The sequence below is a fragment of the Polypterus senegalus genome, chromosome 18, assembly GCF_016835505.1.
Source record: "Polypterus senegalus isolate Bchr_013 chromosome 18, ASM1683550v1, whole genome shotgun sequence".
Classification (NCBI taxonomy): domain Eukaryota; kingdom Metazoa; phylum Chordata; class Cladistia; order Polypteriformes; family Polypteridae; genus Polypterus; species Polypterus senegalus.
The window spans coordinates 57,301,058-57,321,045 of NC_053171.1; the positions used below are offsets into that span (position 1 = coordinate 57,301,058).

Below are 19,988 nucleotides of genomic sequence, written 5' to 3' on the forward strand. Positions count from 1 at the left end.
CAAGGCTTTTATTCTGTATTGGAAAACTCTTTCCCAGATGTTTCTCACAACCAAAGCACAGTAAAAAGCACAAATATGTCACAGTAGCAAGAAGTGCAACACTTTCTTTTTTTTTTCTCTCTCTCTCTCTTTTCCTTCCTTCTGTTTTTCTCACTCCGCCTCCTCCTTCCTCCAGCAAGCTTCGTCCATCTTCCTCCCAAGTCTGGCTCCTGGAATGAAGGCAGCTGGCTTCTTTTATCCTGCTCCCAATAGTACTTCCAGTGGCCTGTTAGCATGGTCCAGAAGCACTTCTGGGTACCCATGCAGCAGCCCATGGCGTTATCCACCAAACCCAACAGGGCTGAATTGGCAAACTTCAAGTCCCATGATGCCCTGTGGGAATCATAGGCACTGCTGCAACCTAGGTGGAGATAGTGCCCCATGTCCTTCCACTGCAAAGGCATTCTGGGTAGGTAAGTGTACCGACAGTCCACTACAAGATAAATCACTTTCTTCTTCTCACCCTTTATGTTCCAACAGTGACCTGCTATGCATTTCCTGAAAGCTTCATAATGCTAAGTACTTTGTTAACTTGTAGTTAAGATAATTTCCTAAAACCCTTCGTAAATAAAGTAGTATTTATTCTTGTTTGTAAAGTAACGATTGCATCATCCCACTCGTTATTTTTAACATCGTTCTTTATTTGAACATTTTGCCTGCGATACTAACACAGAGATACAGAGGATGCACTAAGTAGATCTCAGAAAATACACGGACACTCTTTTTTGGACAATGTAATAACGAAAGGTCAATGTTGTCTTTTAAATATAAAATTATAATGTAGATTATAAATTAGTGCAGTAGGGCTCATTATAGCTTTGATGAGTTAACTGAAATTTGCTAAGTAATTGGTCACATTCTTTAAAGTGGGAAGATGAAGCGCCCCTTAATACCAGCAACAACAATGGAAGCTGACCAGAGAAGCATGCAGTTCAACTGGAGATGCCATTTGAGACAGTGCCACCCAAGAAGCCAAATTAAAATGTACATGCTCTTATCATGGCTACAAAAACTTCTCGGGTCATCTCACTAATCAACAATGATTAGAGAAATACAGGCTGTGCAGGGGTGAAATAATCACTCTACAAGGTCTGGCACAGGATAAATGAGAAAGATGGACACACTAGAATTTTGCCCTCACTCCCACTGTGATGCTTCTGACAGTTCTCTGTTTCTACACCACCAGTGGATTCCTGCTGACCATCGGTGAGGCACATGTCCAAATCTGAGCATGCAGTGACCAGATTACTACTGTGCCACACATGTAACAAACCTTGAGGTTGTGGGTTTAAATGCTCTACTGACAATGTGTAAGCAAGTTTCTTCACCTATACTCCAATTAGAAAAACAAAAGAAATGTGACAAATTGTATTTCAAATATTGTTAGTTTTTTTGATTAAAGGTGTAAGCCAAATAATGTAATAATAATAATAATAATACAAATCCTTGCATGACGCTAAAAATGGTTTTTATGCCAGTGCAGACATAACTGGCATTGTAGGTGCAGTGGATGGAATGCTTATCCATATTCATAATCCCAGCCTCTTGAATCCCAGCTACACCTGCCGAAAAGGGTTCTTGATGGTAAAAGTCCATGTGATATGCAGCCGATCATCAGCCAAATCTTGTGGACAAGCAACCTAGGGGTACACATTATGCTTATATCTGGAAAACTGTGGAGTGTGTCAGATGGCTAGGGATGGTGCATTTGCTAGTGGCAGGTTACTAGGACACAGTGGAAGTCCTCTTCGTGAATACCTGCTAACTCCAATGTTGCATCCTAAAACCATGGCTGAGTGGGGGTAGAACAGCATACGTCGAAGCACGCACACTGTTGCCCTAATATGCTTTGGGCAGGTGGAAGATGCGATTCCAGAGTCTGCACAAGTCCTTGGTGGCTTCCACAAGCTTTGGAAATCAACACTTCTTAATTTTTTTCTAGCCTCTCCATATGTTGTTTTAGCTTCTCTTTTGTGAAGTTTGCTTCCTTTTCCTACCGCTGCTCGCCACTGCTCTTTTTTTGGAAGGAAGCCATGTCATGTTTTGAGCCTATTTACAGAATTTCGACTAATATGTAATATGTTAAATTATTTTTTTCCTATTACAGGTATTTGAAATTTTTATTTCTTTATTTTGTGTTTGTGTGTTTTTTTTTTATATTTGAACATGTCTGGTGTGACAATGTATATTTTACCATTGAAATACATGGGATCAATATTCCTGTTTTCTGATGCAGACACTGTGGAGGAGCCCGACAAATTTCGTTAAACTCGTTTATTAAATGTCGAATAACAACTCGCTCTTTCTTTATCTGTATTATTTGCTATCTCATTCGTCATTCACTAAAACTGATCATTTTAAGAGAAATGTACCCAGTTCTTCTTCACTCTTTACATTGATGTGCCTTATTCTGTAACCAGCACACTCATGTTCAGGATGAAGAGTGCACTCACTTTGAACAAGATTTATGCTTTTCAAATATTTTAGGTATTGTACCACTGCTGCTTCTACTAATGTAGGAATCTCTTCTTTGGAAATCTAACAAGGTTTTCTGACCCTTGTTTCCTTTACTTTACTATATTTATAGTCCTAATGTTAGCTGCAATAAAGTTCCTGAAGCAAAAAGAGTTTTGTCATGTACTTGTTAACTTTGATTCTAGCCAGACTCTTATACATGTACCCTGACATTTTCAGTCCACTTTAGGTGAAATCTTGTGTTAAACTGTATTATGTTTTATAATGTCATATACTTTTTTGCCTTGGAAGTGCTTTCTGTTTAATTTTTTTCTTCTTGCTTTGATTTGGCTGTAAAGGAACATTTTAGTATACTGTTGCATTGTTTGCTTTGGTTTGTCTACTTTTTTCTCTCCCAATGAAGTCAGTCATTGTCCAACCTGCTATATCCTAACTACAGGGTCATGGGGGTCTGCTGGAACCAATCCCTGCCAGTGCAGGGCACAAGGCAGGAACAAATCCCAGGCAGGGCACAAACCCACCGCAGGACATACACTAGGGCACCTAACCTGCATATCTTTGGACTGTGGGAGGAAACCGGACCACCCGGAGGAAACCCACGCAGACACAGGGAGAACATGCAAACTCCACACAGGGAGGACCCAGGAAGTGAATCCAGGTCTCCTTACTGCGAGGCAGCAGCGCTACCACTGCGCCATCATGCCACCCATTCAGCCATCATCTGTTATGAATTATTTAACTTCCAAGAATTAATACATATTCTAACAAACTATAAGACTAGAAGAACACAGCATGTCTGTGCTTCATTCTCCAATCACAGGTTAAACAAAATTTATACAGTTTAAGAAAGTGGGTATTTATCACCTTTGGTATAATGTTACAAAATATTGTGTGACAATAGTGCTGGGTGTAACCAAGTGTGGAGAGGATGCACCATTGAGAGCTCCATTAAGGAGAAGCAATATTAATGAAATTAAATCACTCATTTGGAAAGCACTGCACTGGTCAGTGCTAATGTGTTATGTAAAAACGGACAGGAATCGGAGTCCTGAACTAATGGTTACCCGTTCAGTAGGGGTTTATATATGGAAGACTTGCAACTGGCAACACATGTCATTTGCTAATTGGTGTTTAATGTTTTGCATTTTCTAGATTTTTAAAGATCATAAGTATCTATAAGTGGGCAGACTCCCTGTTTCTTGCTTATTCCTTTATGGTTATATCTTTTATTTATCTTCATTTTGACTAAGGCTGTGCATTGCTGTAAAACTTATTTACATTTTTTTTATTTAAATCACACTATTCTTCCTGTTTTTCTTTTAGTTTCCTAAACTGCATTTTGATATTTTGTTTTACTGTATTATTAATGTGTTTTCTTCTCAACTGTCCTCTAACTCCAAAAATGTGTCAGTAAACTATTTTAAGGTGAAACTGCAGAGTTTCCAAAATCAGCTTCAGTATTGTCAAGTCACACAGTTAGAATTTCTGATGGATTATAGAGTGCCTGGTCAGCGGACATCAGCCAATGATTGTACTTACGGTTCATTTGACTATTTCATTATTTTTATGTCTCTTTAACAGAAAACCGAGGATACGTCTCAAACCAAGGTATGGCATTTATTGTATTCATATCACGAAGGAGTAAACTCCAGTATGAGTAATGATGAGTAACTGTTGGGTTTTTATTGTAGAGCTTGAGGAGATGCGCTCAGTACGAGGTAAGTAAAAAGACTACATTTGTGAACTGGTTTTTACAGTCAGGGTTACTCACTGAAGCCAATTTTGTTGTTTTTTTGTCAGTTTTGTATACAAAAAGCATGTTTAAAACATTTTAGTATTTTAATTATATTTTGTGCAGCAAATCCAAAATTCATTTATTAGTTCAATGTTTTGTTTGTCTTTCCATAGCTAATATAACAATAAGCCAAGACAAATCATCAAAGAATGTTAAAGTGTCAGAAGAAGGAAAGAAGGTCAGGGCAAAAACAACAATCAAGCTAACAGGATGGGACTGTGCCATTGCCAATGAGAGCTTCTCTGCTGGGAGACACTACTGGGAGGTAAACATGGGAGACATTCCTGAATGGAGACTGGGTGTCACAAGTAACTCAGACTTTACTGAAGAAAAAAACAAGACTAAGGCCAGGCAGTATTACTTGGCACTGAAGTGGAAAGATAAGAAGTTTACTGCTGTAAATGGTGAACAAAAAACAGAGCTGACTTCAAAACAGAAGGCCAGAGTGATTGGAGTGTTTCTGGATTATGACAAAGGACGGCTTTCCTTCTACAATTTAGATGACACTTCTCATATTCACACTTTGATATTCACCACTAAACTGCCCCTCTATCCTCTTTTTAACTGTGTCAGCTCTGACAAAGATCTTGTTATTTTGTCTTAAGTAGCAAATGGAATGGAAGAGTCAAAGACAGACAGGACTACAGTCTTATGTTCAAGCAGAGCAAAGTGACCTCTTACACATGTAATATTACTGTGTTGTAATATAAAACAAATCTGATGGTAACCTAATGCATCTTATACATTAATGTTTATAGTTTCCTATGATGAATTGAAATTTATGAATTAAAGTAAACCACACTATTGTTGGACTGAAAACTGAATACAAGCTGAACTTTTCTTCTGAAGTCTCATTTAGCGTTTTCATGTCAGGCGTTGCAGAGAACCAATGTGAATCAGGCTGCTGTCAAAAAAATGGAATTCTCTGAAATATTTAGATTTATGTTTCTAAATCTCCTTTTTACTTTCAGTAACTACACTGCACAGATTGAAAACATTTTCAGTGTTTAATCCAATCATTTACATAATATGGTATTTGCCTTTGTCCAAAAAGAGTTTATTTGTAAATGAGAGCCTTTAGATCAAATATTATGTAAAGGTGCTGCAGGTGGTACAGCATTCACTCATATTCTAGCTCTCCTTCTGAGGAATGACCAGTTGAAGTTTTGAAAAACATTAATGCCAGCATACAGCGTTAGGAGAAGTGACCAATTCTCTTTTATAATGCATAAAAAGTGCCAGTTAACAGTTAATACTAGCAAGAAATATGTATTTAGAATAAAAATATTTCAATTAGAGAACATTTACTTCATAGAGGTGTATTGAAGATTAAACACTGCCTCTTCTGCCAAAATACTGTATATATAAAATGACACTTTATATTAATGCCTTACATGCATAGTGATCTCATGCTTATTTGTTTTGCAAAGTCAGTGTGTATATGAAAAAAAAAATAGCTGGTACTAAGTATTTATAAATATTGATTTTTTTCATAGTTAATGTTCCATTTATTCCAGATAAAGCGCCATTTTGCCGTTATTTTTATTGATGTAGAGAACTACTTGTCCTCTATTACTGCATTCGTTCCTATCAGACCCACATTGACAGATCTCGTACTTACAAATGAAGCCTTTTTTATATGGAATAAGAGTAGAAAGTAAGTAGTTCTGTCCATTACAGCTATACATGAATAGGAGGAAAACTATTCTGTGCAAATTTGTTAGTTAATATCAAATTTAAATTACTAACACAGTCATGCATTTAATTCACACTTTATATTTTAAACATGAGTAATATTTGATTTTTTCAGTTACAAACAGCTCAATTTTGTGTTGTGTAAAACATCTTGATTAACAGAAAATAATAAAATAATGTCAGCTAAACAATTTAATAACCACTTGGTCATTTTCAGTTGATAAATTCCTATAATGGACTGCTCATTGTTGGAGAATGGACATCCTGGGTGATATGGAGAGAAATACATTACCCAATTACCCAGACGGGAGGCCATTGCAACGACACAGACGGAACAAATAAATAACTTTGTACCCGGCTGGTGTAAATTAATGAGGGACGAGCAGAAGTCCAGAGTCGGCAGTGGTTCCACCCCCCACACGCAAGGTGGCAGTGGCCTTGTATGTGAACCCAGTTGAGACACCCGCAGGAGTGCATGGGAGATGGAGTCTAGAAGTACAGCTCTGTTGGGGTCCCTGGGGATTGAGAGAGGGTGATAGCCCAAAAGTGCTCCCAAGAACACATGGCATGCTTGGGTCTGCCATAAAATGGAGCACACTGCCTTATATAACAGAGTCAGAGTTGAGAGGCAGCGGGCATAGGTGGAGAAGGAGAATCGTTTAATTTATTGTATGTTTGTGGCTGAACATTGGAAACAGGTCTGCGGAGAAGTGCTTGGAGAGAATAAAAGTCTGTTATTTGATCCTAATAATGTGTTTGGCTTTACTGTGTCTGTGGTTTGTGGCTTTCTGGCGCTCCCTTATGGTCACACCACCCTAAAAAGAGGGAGTTAAGGGAAAGGAGAATATTATTGATACATAAAATTATATGTACGGTACATACATTTGCTTTATTAAAAATGATAAGATGTTTAAAGTAACATAATACTAATCTAAAACTGTGAAGCTTTTACAAATTGTAAAAAAAAAAAATCTGAAATAAGATCAGTGCTTTATAGACTTAAAGACTGCAGCTGTATTCTGAAACAGTCCATGCAGTAGTTATGGGAACCTCATGTCAAGTTCAGCAGTAGTTGTGCAGCAAGAAACAACACTGAGGTCCCTCCAGTCCATTGCAGGGCACCCTCAATCCGTCATCTCCATTTCCTCACACTGACCCAGTTTAGAGCTTCCCCGTCTATCTGTAGGAATGGAGGAGAGCCATGTAAAAAAGGTAAAAACACATACATTTGTGGGAGATGGCCCATCTTTCAAGGATCTAATCTTTTGCTATAAAGCAGAAATTTTACCTGCTATTCCACCTTACAATTATACTAATTTATCCTGGTGCATAACTGTTAAAATACTTTAGTGATGTTTACATGATCCCAAAATATTATAGGTGGTAAAGGCTAAAAAAAGTAACAAAATGAGAAAACAGCCAACCAACAATAATTTTTCTTGAATGTTGTTAAAGAAGACAAAACAAACATTGAGAGGGTTGGAGTACCACTCTGGTGATCCCATATAACTGAAGGTTTTGGCAGCAAACAAAAATCACATAAGTTGTAGAAACGTATTTACAGTCCAGGTTTCCAGGTGATAAGGGCAGATCAACAGGAAGAGCCGGGTCTAGGAGGGTGGGCACCGGAATTGATGGCAGTGGTGTAGTGGCTGTCAATCTTATGTTCAGTAGAAGGAGGAACAAAGAAGGCACTAGACCAAAAGTGGCAACCCCTGATTCAGTGGGTGATCACCATCATCCAAGCCCTTAAGCTGTCTCTAATGCACAAGTGTGTGACAATATCCTTTCAAAGAAAACAGAGTCAATGTGCTACACAAACCACCAAACACAAAAAACATCTGCCACTATAGAGAATAAAAGTGAAATATTAAGAAACTTTAACAAGATGTCAAATGATTTTTAGCACTGGAGAAAAATTAAACATTTAGGATGACAGAAGACCTGGAGAAAACCATGCCTTTAGGTTTTTTTTGTGTGTGAATGCTTTAATGCACTGCTTTTCAAGCACAGACTTTGGCTGGTCTTTGTGACTTGAAGTGACAGTGGGAGCAGACATCTTAATGATTGTATGTTAATTCAGTTGGGTAAACTCTAGTAAGACAGCTATGCCCAGTCCCACTGAGGCATTATGAGGGCTTATTCTTTTGGTAGAAACAAGCCCTGATGGTGTTTCTTGATACACTTTTGCTGAATAATTAGTTGGCTGAATGTCTCCAGTGACAATGTGTCATGGAGAGCATTGTTCATAATGGCACTCAGTTTTGTTTTAATTCTGTCCTTAGCTACAAACTCCATTGGGTCCAGAGTGCATCCCATAACCAAGCCTGTCCTTTGTTTTAGCTTATTGTTTCAGCGGGTCTCTTCTGAAGTGATGTTTCCCGCCCTGCACATGTCAGCATAGAAAAATCACACTGGCCATCACAGTGCTGTAGAAGATGTGAAGGATGTCACTTCCCAAGGAAAAGAACCTGCTCTGCCCTTTCTTAAACAGTATAGTTTCTTTGGCAATAAAACAAATCTTCATTAAATTACATAATGCTTAATAAAACTCCTTTACCTAGAATTTATCACTTATAGTTTTACATTCAAAAGAAAGGCCTTTTGATTTTTCTTGTGCTTTCCCAAATGTTTCATGATCTGTTTTGGACCCATGATACCCAGGATAGCATTAGAAGACATCTGAGTAACTTGTCACAACAGTGTAGCGAGTTCCTCTTAAGTTGAATGAGGAGCCCGACACACACAAAAATCTCCTACTCTTAGGAAAATTAATTCTATTAGGAACAGAAACTGACAGAACCTTAGGCCCAATTTGATGTCCTCAGCTGTAGTAGGCTTTTGAGAATTTATAGGAAAAAAGGAAATAATCACCCCAACAACTCATATTGTATTTTTTATATAGATAGATAGATAGATATAGATAAGGGGTGCTATCGCTCCTTTGAACCCCTGTCCACGACTCCAGACACCAGGTAAAAGTCTAATAGTTGACTTTATTTTTATGCCACAGTGCACAAAGCACCCTCTCCTCCACTATATTCATACAAATCACCAATCAATACACAATAAATCAATCCTCCACTCCCAGACGCATTGCCCTCCTACCACCCAGCTCAGCTCCCCATCTGGGAGCTCCCACAATCCTTTTATATTTCCTGACCCAGAAGTGTTCCCAATCTCCAGTCCACGTCATCTTGTATCACTTCCGGGTCAGATAAAAAGTCCTTTTCTTCACCCTGGAAGCACGTCATTCCCCTTGTCCATGTGACTCGGACGTACTTCCGGGGCGTAGGGTACATAACCGTTGTTCCCCCCTGCAGCTTCTCCTAGTGGCCCCCATGGCATCCAGCCCTGCAGTGTCCATGATGCCCTGCTTGTCTTCGGGGGACCTCCATACTGCAGGGAGGGCTCCACCTGGCGGCTTGGGGGTATTGGATAAACGGCCGGCCATACACCACAATATATACAGTGGCTTGCAAAAGTATTCGGCTCCCTTGAACTTTTCCATATTTTGTCACATTACAGCCACAAACATGAATCAATTTTATTGGAATTCCACGTGAAAGACCAATACAAAGTGGTGTACACGTGAGAAGTGGAATGAAAATCATACATGATTCCAAACATTTTTGGATTTTGACTTTTGCAAGCCACTGTATATATTATAAATCAAACAAAACAATAAACACCCTTTAAACAATCCTTAACTAATCTATAATAACTATACAAATCCTAAATAATATGCCACCCCCTTAAACCCTTTAATATATTACCCAGAAAAACGGTGAAAAAGAAAGAAAACTAAAGAAAGTAAGAAAGCAGGAAAGAAAGAAAGCAACATAAAGAAAAAGAAAGAGTCTTATTTATAAATGATGCAAATATATTCACATGTACTTAACCTATATTACATCTAGATACACATAAATTAGACACACACACGCCCACAATCCCCACATGTTTCCCAGTCCCTTTTATCTGAACTTTGTTTTAGAAGTCTATATCCATACGGCCTGGGAAGTCTGCAGTGAATCCAGTGACCAATCCTGATGTGCGCCGCGAACACGTTTATGGAATTTATATGTAAAGATGCAATCTCACCGGCCTGGCGACAGTTCCTTTATTGATGGATGAAGTCCGTCTCACCCGGTGACTCGGCGTTAGCATCCGTCCAGGGCTGATCCGTCCAGGGCTGACTCCCGCTCCACAACAGACAAGTAAAACCGTTAGGTTAGCAAGCACCCCTTCTACATGCACCCAACCGTCCTTATTACGGAGTCTTGCTTGCTTTACTGCTGGCTGCTTCTTTCCAATCACCTTCCCAGCTCTTTACTCAAACAGTTTTTCTTCTCCCTTTTCCGTTCCTTCTGTCTCTTCTCCCTTCTTCACTTTAAAAAAAAACGCGCCTCCTTGCCTTTATAAAGTCCGTTCCCCTTACGTCACACCATGGTATGTTTAGCAAAGAACCACAGGCGTAGTTTGGCCCCCTATTCTTCTTAAAGAGATATCCCCCAGACAGTTAATTACTGGGACATAATCTCTAAAAGGAAGCAAGCAGCAGAAACTGTTAAAAGCACACAATAAAAAAATATGTGACAACTGTTACAACAGTATAGGGTTTAATTAGGCCACATTATTTATTTTAAGTATGGTTTTTCATCTGACATTACACTTTCTAGAAATATGTAATGATATGCATCATTAAGGGTGTTGTGCTGCTTTGAAGTAGAAGTCATATGAAGTGAAACTTCACATGGACTACTCAACATCAGACCTAAGTCTAATGTATCACACAGATCAACATCTTCTATGGTGTATCACTTACAATGTCTTTGTTGGTAAACACCAAGTAACAGGCTAAAATGTTAAGACTGCGAAACACCTCACACATTAGCACATAAAGCAATAGATTAAAATATGGAACCTTCATAAACTCAACTGTGCCAAAGAACTTTGTTTTTCAAAGTTCTATCTATTCATTCAAAAAAGTTCTTACACACTGAAAATAAATAAGGCTGTATTTTTGACAAACATTTTATTAAAATCAAAAAACTCTAACAACCAAATACTTTTGTAATATAACTTTCCCCTCCTTCCACCTTCACTCTTTTCTGTATCCTTTCCAACCCTACCTTCTTGGTTCACCTCTCCCTACAATTCATGTCCTCCTATCCTTATCTAAACCTGAAGACATTTTTGTTCATTTTTAGAAGGTTAGCGACTTCCATAATTCCTGTAATGTTATTCAGCCCTTTGAAGTCTGCTGAGGCAGGCAGCGCAGTATCGCTATGCACAATTTTCAACAATTTACCTATCACCTTTATTGAAGTAGCAGATGTGGATGAAATTAATGTTACTTAACCTTGGGGGGAGTTTGACATTTAGGCCTAGGGGGTGCTAGACGAACCATAAAACTATTGCAGCCCCAAATCATAAATTGTGTGTTACATTAATTTACAACATAAAGTAAGTCTCATTTATTAACACGTTTAAAACTTAGAAATAAAAAACTACACAAGTACCATTAACAATCTTGAAATGACAGAAAAAAAATATTTTTAAGTTTGCTTACCTATTTATTGTAATTGTTAGAAAATAACTTTTTTTTTAATAAGCTGGATAATGTACATTATACATGGCATAACATTCAGGTGCATTTGGAAATTGGGTTAATTATTCTGAAAGGTGGAGCGTGTTTAATTTTATTTACCTCATCAAACAGACCAACATCATAATTTTGTTCTTTGAATATTTTGAAACAGGGCTGTGTTTGACATGTAATGAAGAGTTGCTCAGACTGTCAAGCTGCACATTCAGGAAAAAGCTCTGCTGTTGTTTCAACAGCATCTACTTCGTACTGGGGACCTGTTTGCAGACAGGAGCAGGTATTGGACATATAAAGAGAAATATTTTGTACACAGAATACACTAGCTGAAACAACCATTTTCATAAAGTAATTAAGACCAAAAAATTGAAATGAATTGAACAGCAACAATGCTGACTTGGTAATCATCAGTAGATTGAAGACATGGTTCATATCAAGAAGGCAGTGTTACTTTTGGTAGACATCCTAAGCTCCAGAAGATGAACTAACATCAAAAGATGAACTAACATCATGAGCCAAACTAGAGTTAACCAGAGAAGAACAAACACAGCCAGGAAATAAACACTTTAGCCACAAAGGGGTGCCACTGGGCCCCAAACCACAGACAGCAATACTCAACACAATTCTAGGTTCAAATGAAGGATTTTTATTTGACAAAACACCTTCTTCATAAGAACACCGGCAAAAATATTCCAATCACAATCCTCTCCTTCATCCTCTAATAATGTAGTCTGCTGCCTCTTGACTCATTTAAGTGAGGTGATGGGCTCATTTTCTGTCTGTTCTTCCTTTCTAGCACCTACATAGCTCCCCCCTCAGTTGAGCCCTGTGAGGGGATAAGAATACACAGTCATTGGGTGCACTCTGTAGCTGTCAATGTATCCCTCATTGGGTTTATAGCCACTGCTGCATCTGTGGTGGCTCTTTCCCAGTGAATTGTCACCAAGGACAGTGTCTCCATCGGTGTCCCAACCCTTGGCATTCAAAACAACACCCTCTTTAAACTCTGAAGCAGAGAGGGAACTAGATGAGGTCCATCCCCTCTGAAGTTTTATCCCTTTGTGTACAATCCCCTTTGGCCTGTCATTGATTGACAGGGTGGAAGTAGGCATGGGTATAAAGTGACACAACCTCGGCAGGTATTCCTGTTTGGCTGCTTCTAATTTGTTGGGCAAGTCTTTAATTTATGTTAGATTCCCCATTTTATTTTTTGGCCTTTGGATGGTTTGGGACCCTTTATCAGTTAAAGAGGGCCCCTGCACCTTTTGTATGGCTTTTATTAGTGCAAGGGGATGCTTTATCCTAATATCCTTTTGTCCTGTAGAAGCAAGTGCTACTTCTTCCTCTTCATTATTCAGACATTGGTGGTCTGGGTAGTAGTCTCCATTTACCTGAGATCTGACCATAGGGAACGTTTTTTCCAAATCTGCTGGACTGAGTGATACTTAATTTCCCTCAGTGGTTTCGGAGATCACTATACACTTTACCATACTAGCAATGCTCACCAGTATGGCCAAATCCACTTTGGGTGGATTCAAAGCCCAAATGCAGAAGATATTTGTTGAGAGCCTCCAGTGGTGCTTTTACAGTGTCTTCAATCCCTTTTATTTCAGTATTTATGGGCAGAGTGGTGACTCTGAGGCTAGGGATCTGTGCCAGCAATCGAAACGTTGCTGGTTCGAATCCTGTAAATGTCTGAAGTGACACTAATCCGTTGGGCCTTTGGGAAAGTCCCTTCACCTGCAATTGCTTTGTCGTGGATATGAGGTTAATCTGCATCCAGTCCTGCAAGTACTCCCTCCAACTTTCAGTGAAAATTTTGGAGTTGGGGGCAGGACTGGCACTCCAGCCACTGTAAAAAAACTTACATTGTTGCAGTGTGGTGTTGAGGTGTCACTTGTTGCACGGCTGCACTCGGGTCCCAATCTAGGTGGTTTGTTGTATGGTAATGTGGTGCATCATTGCATACTCCCAATCTCTAAGGTGTTCCATACAGACTGAAGTGTGGTCATTGGTTTTAAAAGGTCTTGAGCTCCTGGAGGTTGATTTGGCTTGGCTTGTCTGGCTTTGGGTGGATCTTTGGGAATCTCTGCCCCGTCTTTGTGAGTCCAGCAAATGCTGGTCTAGTGCATGTGCACTCTGGTTTTCCATGGAACTGTGGGAAGAATGAGTCCAGAACTTACTTTTCAGGGACAGTCTGATCTATCTTAAAAATTTTAGTGGTGGAAGTCAGATATGAATTCTGAGACCCCTTATCATCTCCTGGTAAGAAAAGGGAATCACTTACCCTTGGTCTGGTCATCAGGTATTTTTTAGTGGTGGATCTGGCATTTTGGTTGTAATAACAATGTTTTCACCACTCCTGTCTTCTTGTGCCTCATGGCCTTCTTGTCAGGAAGCTGAAATATAGAAAAGATGGCCCACCACAGGCTCATTGTTTTCATAGTGAGAATCCACAAGGTTTTTTGCATCACATTGCAGTGATTTTGACTCTTTGATGGTATGTAGCTCATCTTTACTTGAGGTTAGTAGTGCTCTGTCATCCAGCATCCCTCCAGCAAGGTACTATTCCTACGCATATGGATTCCATTCTTGGACTCAGTACGCTGGCCAGATGTTTTCATACAAAGCTAAGCTTCCTGTAGGTGACTGATTGCTTCCTCCTCTGCTGGCTTTTCTGGTGGTTCTTCATACTATTTCTGGTCTCAGGTGTTGGCGCCAGATGTGTAGGATTATGTTCAGGGTTTTGATTATGATAAAATAACTTGCAGGTCCCTGCCAAGCAGATGGCCAGAAATCCTGCAGACTACTGTATGCTAATTGTAACCAGAAAGAGACACCCTTGAGCCCCTAACCACAGACAAAGTAATATCCAACACAATTCCAGATTCAAATATACCATTCACAATTCTCTCCTTTACCCTCCAAGAGTGTCCCCTGCTTCCTCCCAACTCGTGAGGCTGGTTGTCTCTCTTTTAAAGGTGACTTGGTAACTACTTCCAGTCCTCGGTCCAAGTTGTCCAGAGCACATCCAGGTTGTGCAGAAACCAGGGCAGCTGTCCCCGGGAGAGCCCTTTGGTGGTCACCAAAGAACCTGACAGGCCTGAGTTTCCAGGCTCCAACTTTCATGCAACCCTGCAGGTGTCCCTGTTGGGTTCAGCCCTGAGGAACACTGCCACCTGTCATGTGGGGGAATGACCAGCTCCTAGTAAGTCTGTTCAGCTGGTCCTTCCATTATGTCATCCTAAATGGGTATGAATCCTTCTTTATCCTGGCCAGGATGCCTGTGTTTCCTTCCTAGAGCCTACAACACAGTAAATATTGTAGAATACTATAGAGAAGGCTATATGCATATAATATAGAATGTATATAAATGTATTTCACAAAAACTATATTAATCAAAAGAACCTTCATTTATTTAGATCTAAAAACGGGCTCCATAATAAACAGTGAATAGATAATAACAGATTTGTGAAATAGCAATTGTGTTCATGGCTTTAAAAAGACTCTTCTTGCTTCATTTCATATCCTGCCAATTTGACTTTATTTAGTGAAATGTTGACTACAAAAAAAAACCTACCTGCACACAATAACATGCTAAGTTCATGTTTTCTGGATCTATTAGTATCCTGCAGCCTGCTTTACATAAAAGATTTGTGTTTTCCCAAAAATAAGAATCTTTTCAAAGCCCTAAGAATCAATTTCCATGTGCAAAGAACCATTTGCAGATTGAAATGGCTCTTTTCAAAGGGATGGATCTATGAGGAGTCAAACAACACAGTCAAGTGTGGAAAAGTTAAAGTTAAAAGTAAAGTTTTTCTCTGAGTGGAGAAAAAAAACCCTTCAACAACAGCCTGACTTGACTGAGACTGAAATATATTTCTCAAGACCAACAGCCAAGTCCGAGGCAAGTCTGAGTATGAATACCCCCGAGTTCAGGACAAGTCCAAGACAATCAAAAGAAGTCTTGAGTACCTCAGCACTACTGCAGATTCAGAATGAATCATCATTAAAGTGTTGCTGACAGAGTCAATCATTTCTGTTACGGAGTACCAATCTGCAGAGAGAGGGATGTAAACATCCATAACTCATCTCCCTGGGCAAATAATATGGACTAATTCTGACAGCTTGAATGTCGATGTCTAATTCACAAATTGCAATTTAAACTGTAAAGAGATTTCTCGTGACCACTTTCAGTGACAAGCAAGATAAAATGTAACCTTAACCAAACTAGTAACTAATAAAATAAGTTCAGAAACAAAAAGAAAAACAGACAGAACATGAAGCTTCCATACAAAGGTTGCGGCTTGCACAGCACCCAGAAGTGAAATCTGGTATCTCTGAGTACTATGAAACAAAGATCAGCCATTACAGTTGCTGTTTTGTATAGAATTGAATATTGCATAATTTTCTGACAATTTAATTCTACTCTAAATCCTTAGCCCTTATACTTTTATTTGGATGTGCAGCTTTGTTAATATTAATTGGTTGTGAAAAATTAAAGAATTCAAAACTTAGACAAGGACTGTGAAAACAAAGACTCACTCTTAAATTAACCTTTCCAAAGAAATTAGATTGATGGCTCAATCCTGCATTTTTTATTCAATTTTAAATCTTCAATCCCTAATACATTACGGCAGACCTCCATGCTGTATGTAATCGGGAGCATTTGCTTTGAAGTGTACTTGAATACCTGCCATTTGAGTTGAGGGACTGCAGCCCCAGAATGCAGTGCAGCCATCGTTATTTACAGGTAATGTTTAGGGTCTCAGACAGAGATCAATGTAAATTGTGAGTTGTTAAAGGCACATGAAGCATTGAACATTAAAACAAAACTAACCTCATTTGTGGACTGCTGTGTCTTTTTAGCTTTTACGCTCTTGATGTTGGTGTTATGTATTATTTAAAAAAATAGTTATCTTTATAAAAGAAGTGAATAAACGGACAAGTTTACTTATTTATTACGGATATTAGACCGATTTCGATGTTTACTGAGTTTTGAAAGAGACTTTTCATTTTTATATAAAATAAGGACATTTTATGAGCACAAGTTTGACAACATGCGAGCTGATCTACAGTTGTCGTCGACGAATTTATAATTTTGGTTTCAGTGCTACGGAGTTTCAAGTTGGGATCTCAAAGTCGAACGTCAAGCTGATACATCGCGCCACCTTGCGACGAAATGAGGAGCACAGGTATGAAGAAATTAAAAGTAAAAGTGAAATCTCAGGGAACGAAAGGTGCGGCTGCTTTTATTTTAAAATCAAGAGCCATTCGTAAGCATTCTTACAATTTTCTTACCAGTTTACTCGGTTTTATATGTGAAGACAAAACCAAGAGACGTAAGTAATGTGGTTCACTTTGCAAAATACGTGAGATAATTACGAAAGCAATTAAATATACTCGTCGAGAGAAGGTTTCGTAACTCGTTAAACTGGTGCATTTCGATGACCATTTTATGGAAGGTCACTTTCAGTCATTAGAAACCACCGAGTGGACTGACGTAAAACGGCGCGACTTGGCCAAAAGTGTTTGCTCGGCTTTCTTCAGTATTTAGTCTGAAAGTGCAGGAGCAAAAGCCTTAAACTGCAGTGTGAAAACAGCGCACTGACTGCCGGAAGTACCGTGGAATTGCTGACGGACCGAGCTGCTTTGGTTTTATGTAATAAGATATTTGATTTTCAAGAATTGCACTAAAACCGACCGTCGCACTGCACTTTACTTGCTGACACTTCTTAGGCTACTGTAAAATCACCGTGTCTGTCATCCCGCAGAGCTCAATTCGTGTTGTAGGGCGGCTGGGATCTGCCCCGTCATCATTAACACAACAGCAGAAAACGAAAAAAAAGTTAGATTGACGTTTGTTTGACATTCGGACTTTGAGACTTCATAACTCCGGGATGAAAATACTAAAGTCATTAAAAAATCAAATTTTCTCACAGTTTGTTTATAAGGGTTATTTTTCCCAGAGATTTCCTTATTCTTGTAAATATAAAAATTAGCTCACAAACGCAGTAAAAATCGGAAATGGGTGCAAAATACTCATAAAATCGGCACCAAATGTATAAAATACTTGTGAATTTTGTCACAGTCTTTACATTTTTTGTGGACATTACTGATTAGTAAATTAGTTATGTATATATATATATATTATTAATATATCCATCCATCAGGCTTTGGGAGGAACCCCACGCAGACACGGGAAGAACATGCAAACTCCACGCAGGGAGGACCCAGGAAGCGAACCCAGGTCTCCTAACTGCGAGGCAGCAGTGCTACCACTGCGCCACCGTGCCGCCCACCGTAAATATTTTTTTTAACGGATTGTTAATTTAATGACCTTTCTCGTTTTGATTCAATCGAAGTCAAGCTCGATCAATAGAAATGAAAAACATTTGCAAATCCGCACAAAAGGGCTTTATAAGAAAGTAAGTGATGGCCCGTAAAGCCCCTTTGGATATTTGAAATACTTTTTACACGAATGACAAAACTGTTGAAAATTAATTTTTTAAATTGTTCATTTTGTGTGGATTGCACAGTTACTTGCAAACATACGTAACGACTCCTACGCTAAAGCAACACGTTTATTTATTGCACTGCAGGTCTAAAAATTAACTACCATATGTTGTATTTGAAAAGAAGAAAAAAAAATGCTTTGTAGAGTGTATAAAAAGTATATATCAGCTTCCACAACTGGATAAATTCCGTGACATTTGAAATAAAAATACTAAAAGTATTTTATTTTTTTCCAACTGTCCAAAGGTTAAAATGAACATGCTGCAACATGTGCTCAACAAAAGAGGCATACGTCATGCAAATACAAGATAGTCATGTACATAAAACGTTTTTTATTTTAAGTTAAATTAACTTAAATTAGATAGATAAACATTCCAATTAGTTCATTTTTTGACTGAATGTGGCAACATAAGTCATTATCTCAATAAAGAATATAAACATTTCACATTTTCAATTGAAAAATGATATTGACAGCTTCATCATCAAGACATTTTATTGAAGACACAAAAAAATAATAGCTAATACATCTAAAATATCGAAGGTAGCTTTGTGTTTAGCTAAAACCTGGAGACTATGTGAAAAGTGCTATTCTTCTTAATGTGATCGGGTACAATCATTTCTACAGAAGTCATCTTGACATTGTAGTAACATTGATTTGGCACAAGTGTGTGAAGAAGCCTTAGGATTCCCCATACACCACAACTTAAAAACTGTGTTTAGTTTACTGACCATTGACATTGCACAAAATTATCCTTTCATGTTATTAATTCTTTCAATTTCAGAGTTGAATGCATATTATGTGCTGAGAATAATACTACATCTTACGTAAACCAGAAAGGTTTTTTATTGAGCAGATGTTGATTTTCATATCTATCTATCTATCTATCTATCTATCTATCTATCTATCTATCTATCTATCTATCTATCTATCTATCTATCTATCTATCTGCATGTCAGTATCTATGCTGTTAATTCATTTTGAAATCAGGGCTTTGTGAAAAAAGCACAATAGCATTCACTTTATTTAAAGTCAGAAATTCATATTGCCTTGTGCCCACTCATAGAAATGCAAAAGCCCACCTGTATATTTGGTCTGGGCGACGGGTCAAGATGTGTCAACCTGCAGAGCTAAAGCACCATACGTCACTGCAGGTCTACGCTAGCAGTATCACAGCAGAAGTGATATCACTGCATATCCAGACCAGCAGTTTGGTAATAAACATTTATAGGTCGTCAGAAATCAAATTGATTAACACTCTAACCGCACCAAATCTTACCTTAAAAAGACTAACCCTGAACATTAACTAACCCCTAACCCTTAACAATTCATCCTACACACTAACGATACTAACCCCTAACCTTAACTTCCGCTGGCGTAGACCTTTGGTGATGTATGGTGCTCGGGCTCTGTAGTTGCATATTATTGGGACAGGTCTGCCACAAGTGCAGTTTTTCTTTACACTTTTCCAGTGATGTAAAAGTATCATTTCAAATCTAATTCTGTCCCATTTACTCTTAAACCTATGATTTCTAGCTGTTGTTTAATGTTATAACAAGGCAGTACTGCTGATGCGTCCCTTTTATAGCATTTATAGCTGCTTGGGATTTTGATGTCTGTTAGTCTTAAACAACCGTTGGCCGGGTATGGCTATTTTTTTTTGTTTTTTTTTGGTGTTTGTTCTTTTACTAGCTGATGCTGTGACCATCACAACAATAGAAAAGTATAAAAAAGCGAGTGCAAACGTACATGTAACTCCTAGCATCGTTAACCTAAGTTAGAATATATATTAGAATATATACTTAGTTTTCATTTGAATATTCAGACCTTATTTTTTGACTAATTTGACAGCCCTAGTACACAAT

At 38.5% G+C, this 19,988-nt stretch overlaps 2 protein-coding genes across 3 annotated transcripts in view; both read left to right on the plus strand.

The window, feature by feature from the left end:
• Nucleotides 1-6,195, plus strand: part of LOC120519033 (butyrophilin subfamily 1 member A1-like) — a 65,683-nt gene extending 59,488 nt beyond the window's left edge. Inside the window, exons 18-20 of the mRNA XM_039742114.1 lie at nt 4,096-4,122; nt 4,206-4,232; nt 4,423-6,195. Coding sequence (XP_039598048.1) covers nt 4,096-4,122; nt 4,206-4,232; nt 4,423-4,913 — 545 coding nt within the window. The 3' untranslated portion in view covers nt 4,914-6,195. The remainder of the gene's footprint in view (nt 1-4,095; nt 4,123-4,205; nt 4,233-4,422) is intronic.
• A 10,590-nt stretch (nt 6,196-16,785) lies between these two features.
• LOC120518641 (butyrophilin subfamily 3 member A2-like) overlaps nt 16,786-19,988 on the plus strand; it is a 33,437-nt gene continuing 30,234 nt past the window's right edge. Inside the window, exon 1 of one of the 2 annotated variants that reach the window (XM_039741528.1) lies at nt 16,786-16,849. The gene's annotated coding sequence lies outside the window, so the exon portion shown is untranslated. Of the gene's footprint in view, nt 16,952-19,988 lie in introns of both variants that reach the window. The other variant, XM_039741527.1, reaches the window with a different exon arrangement.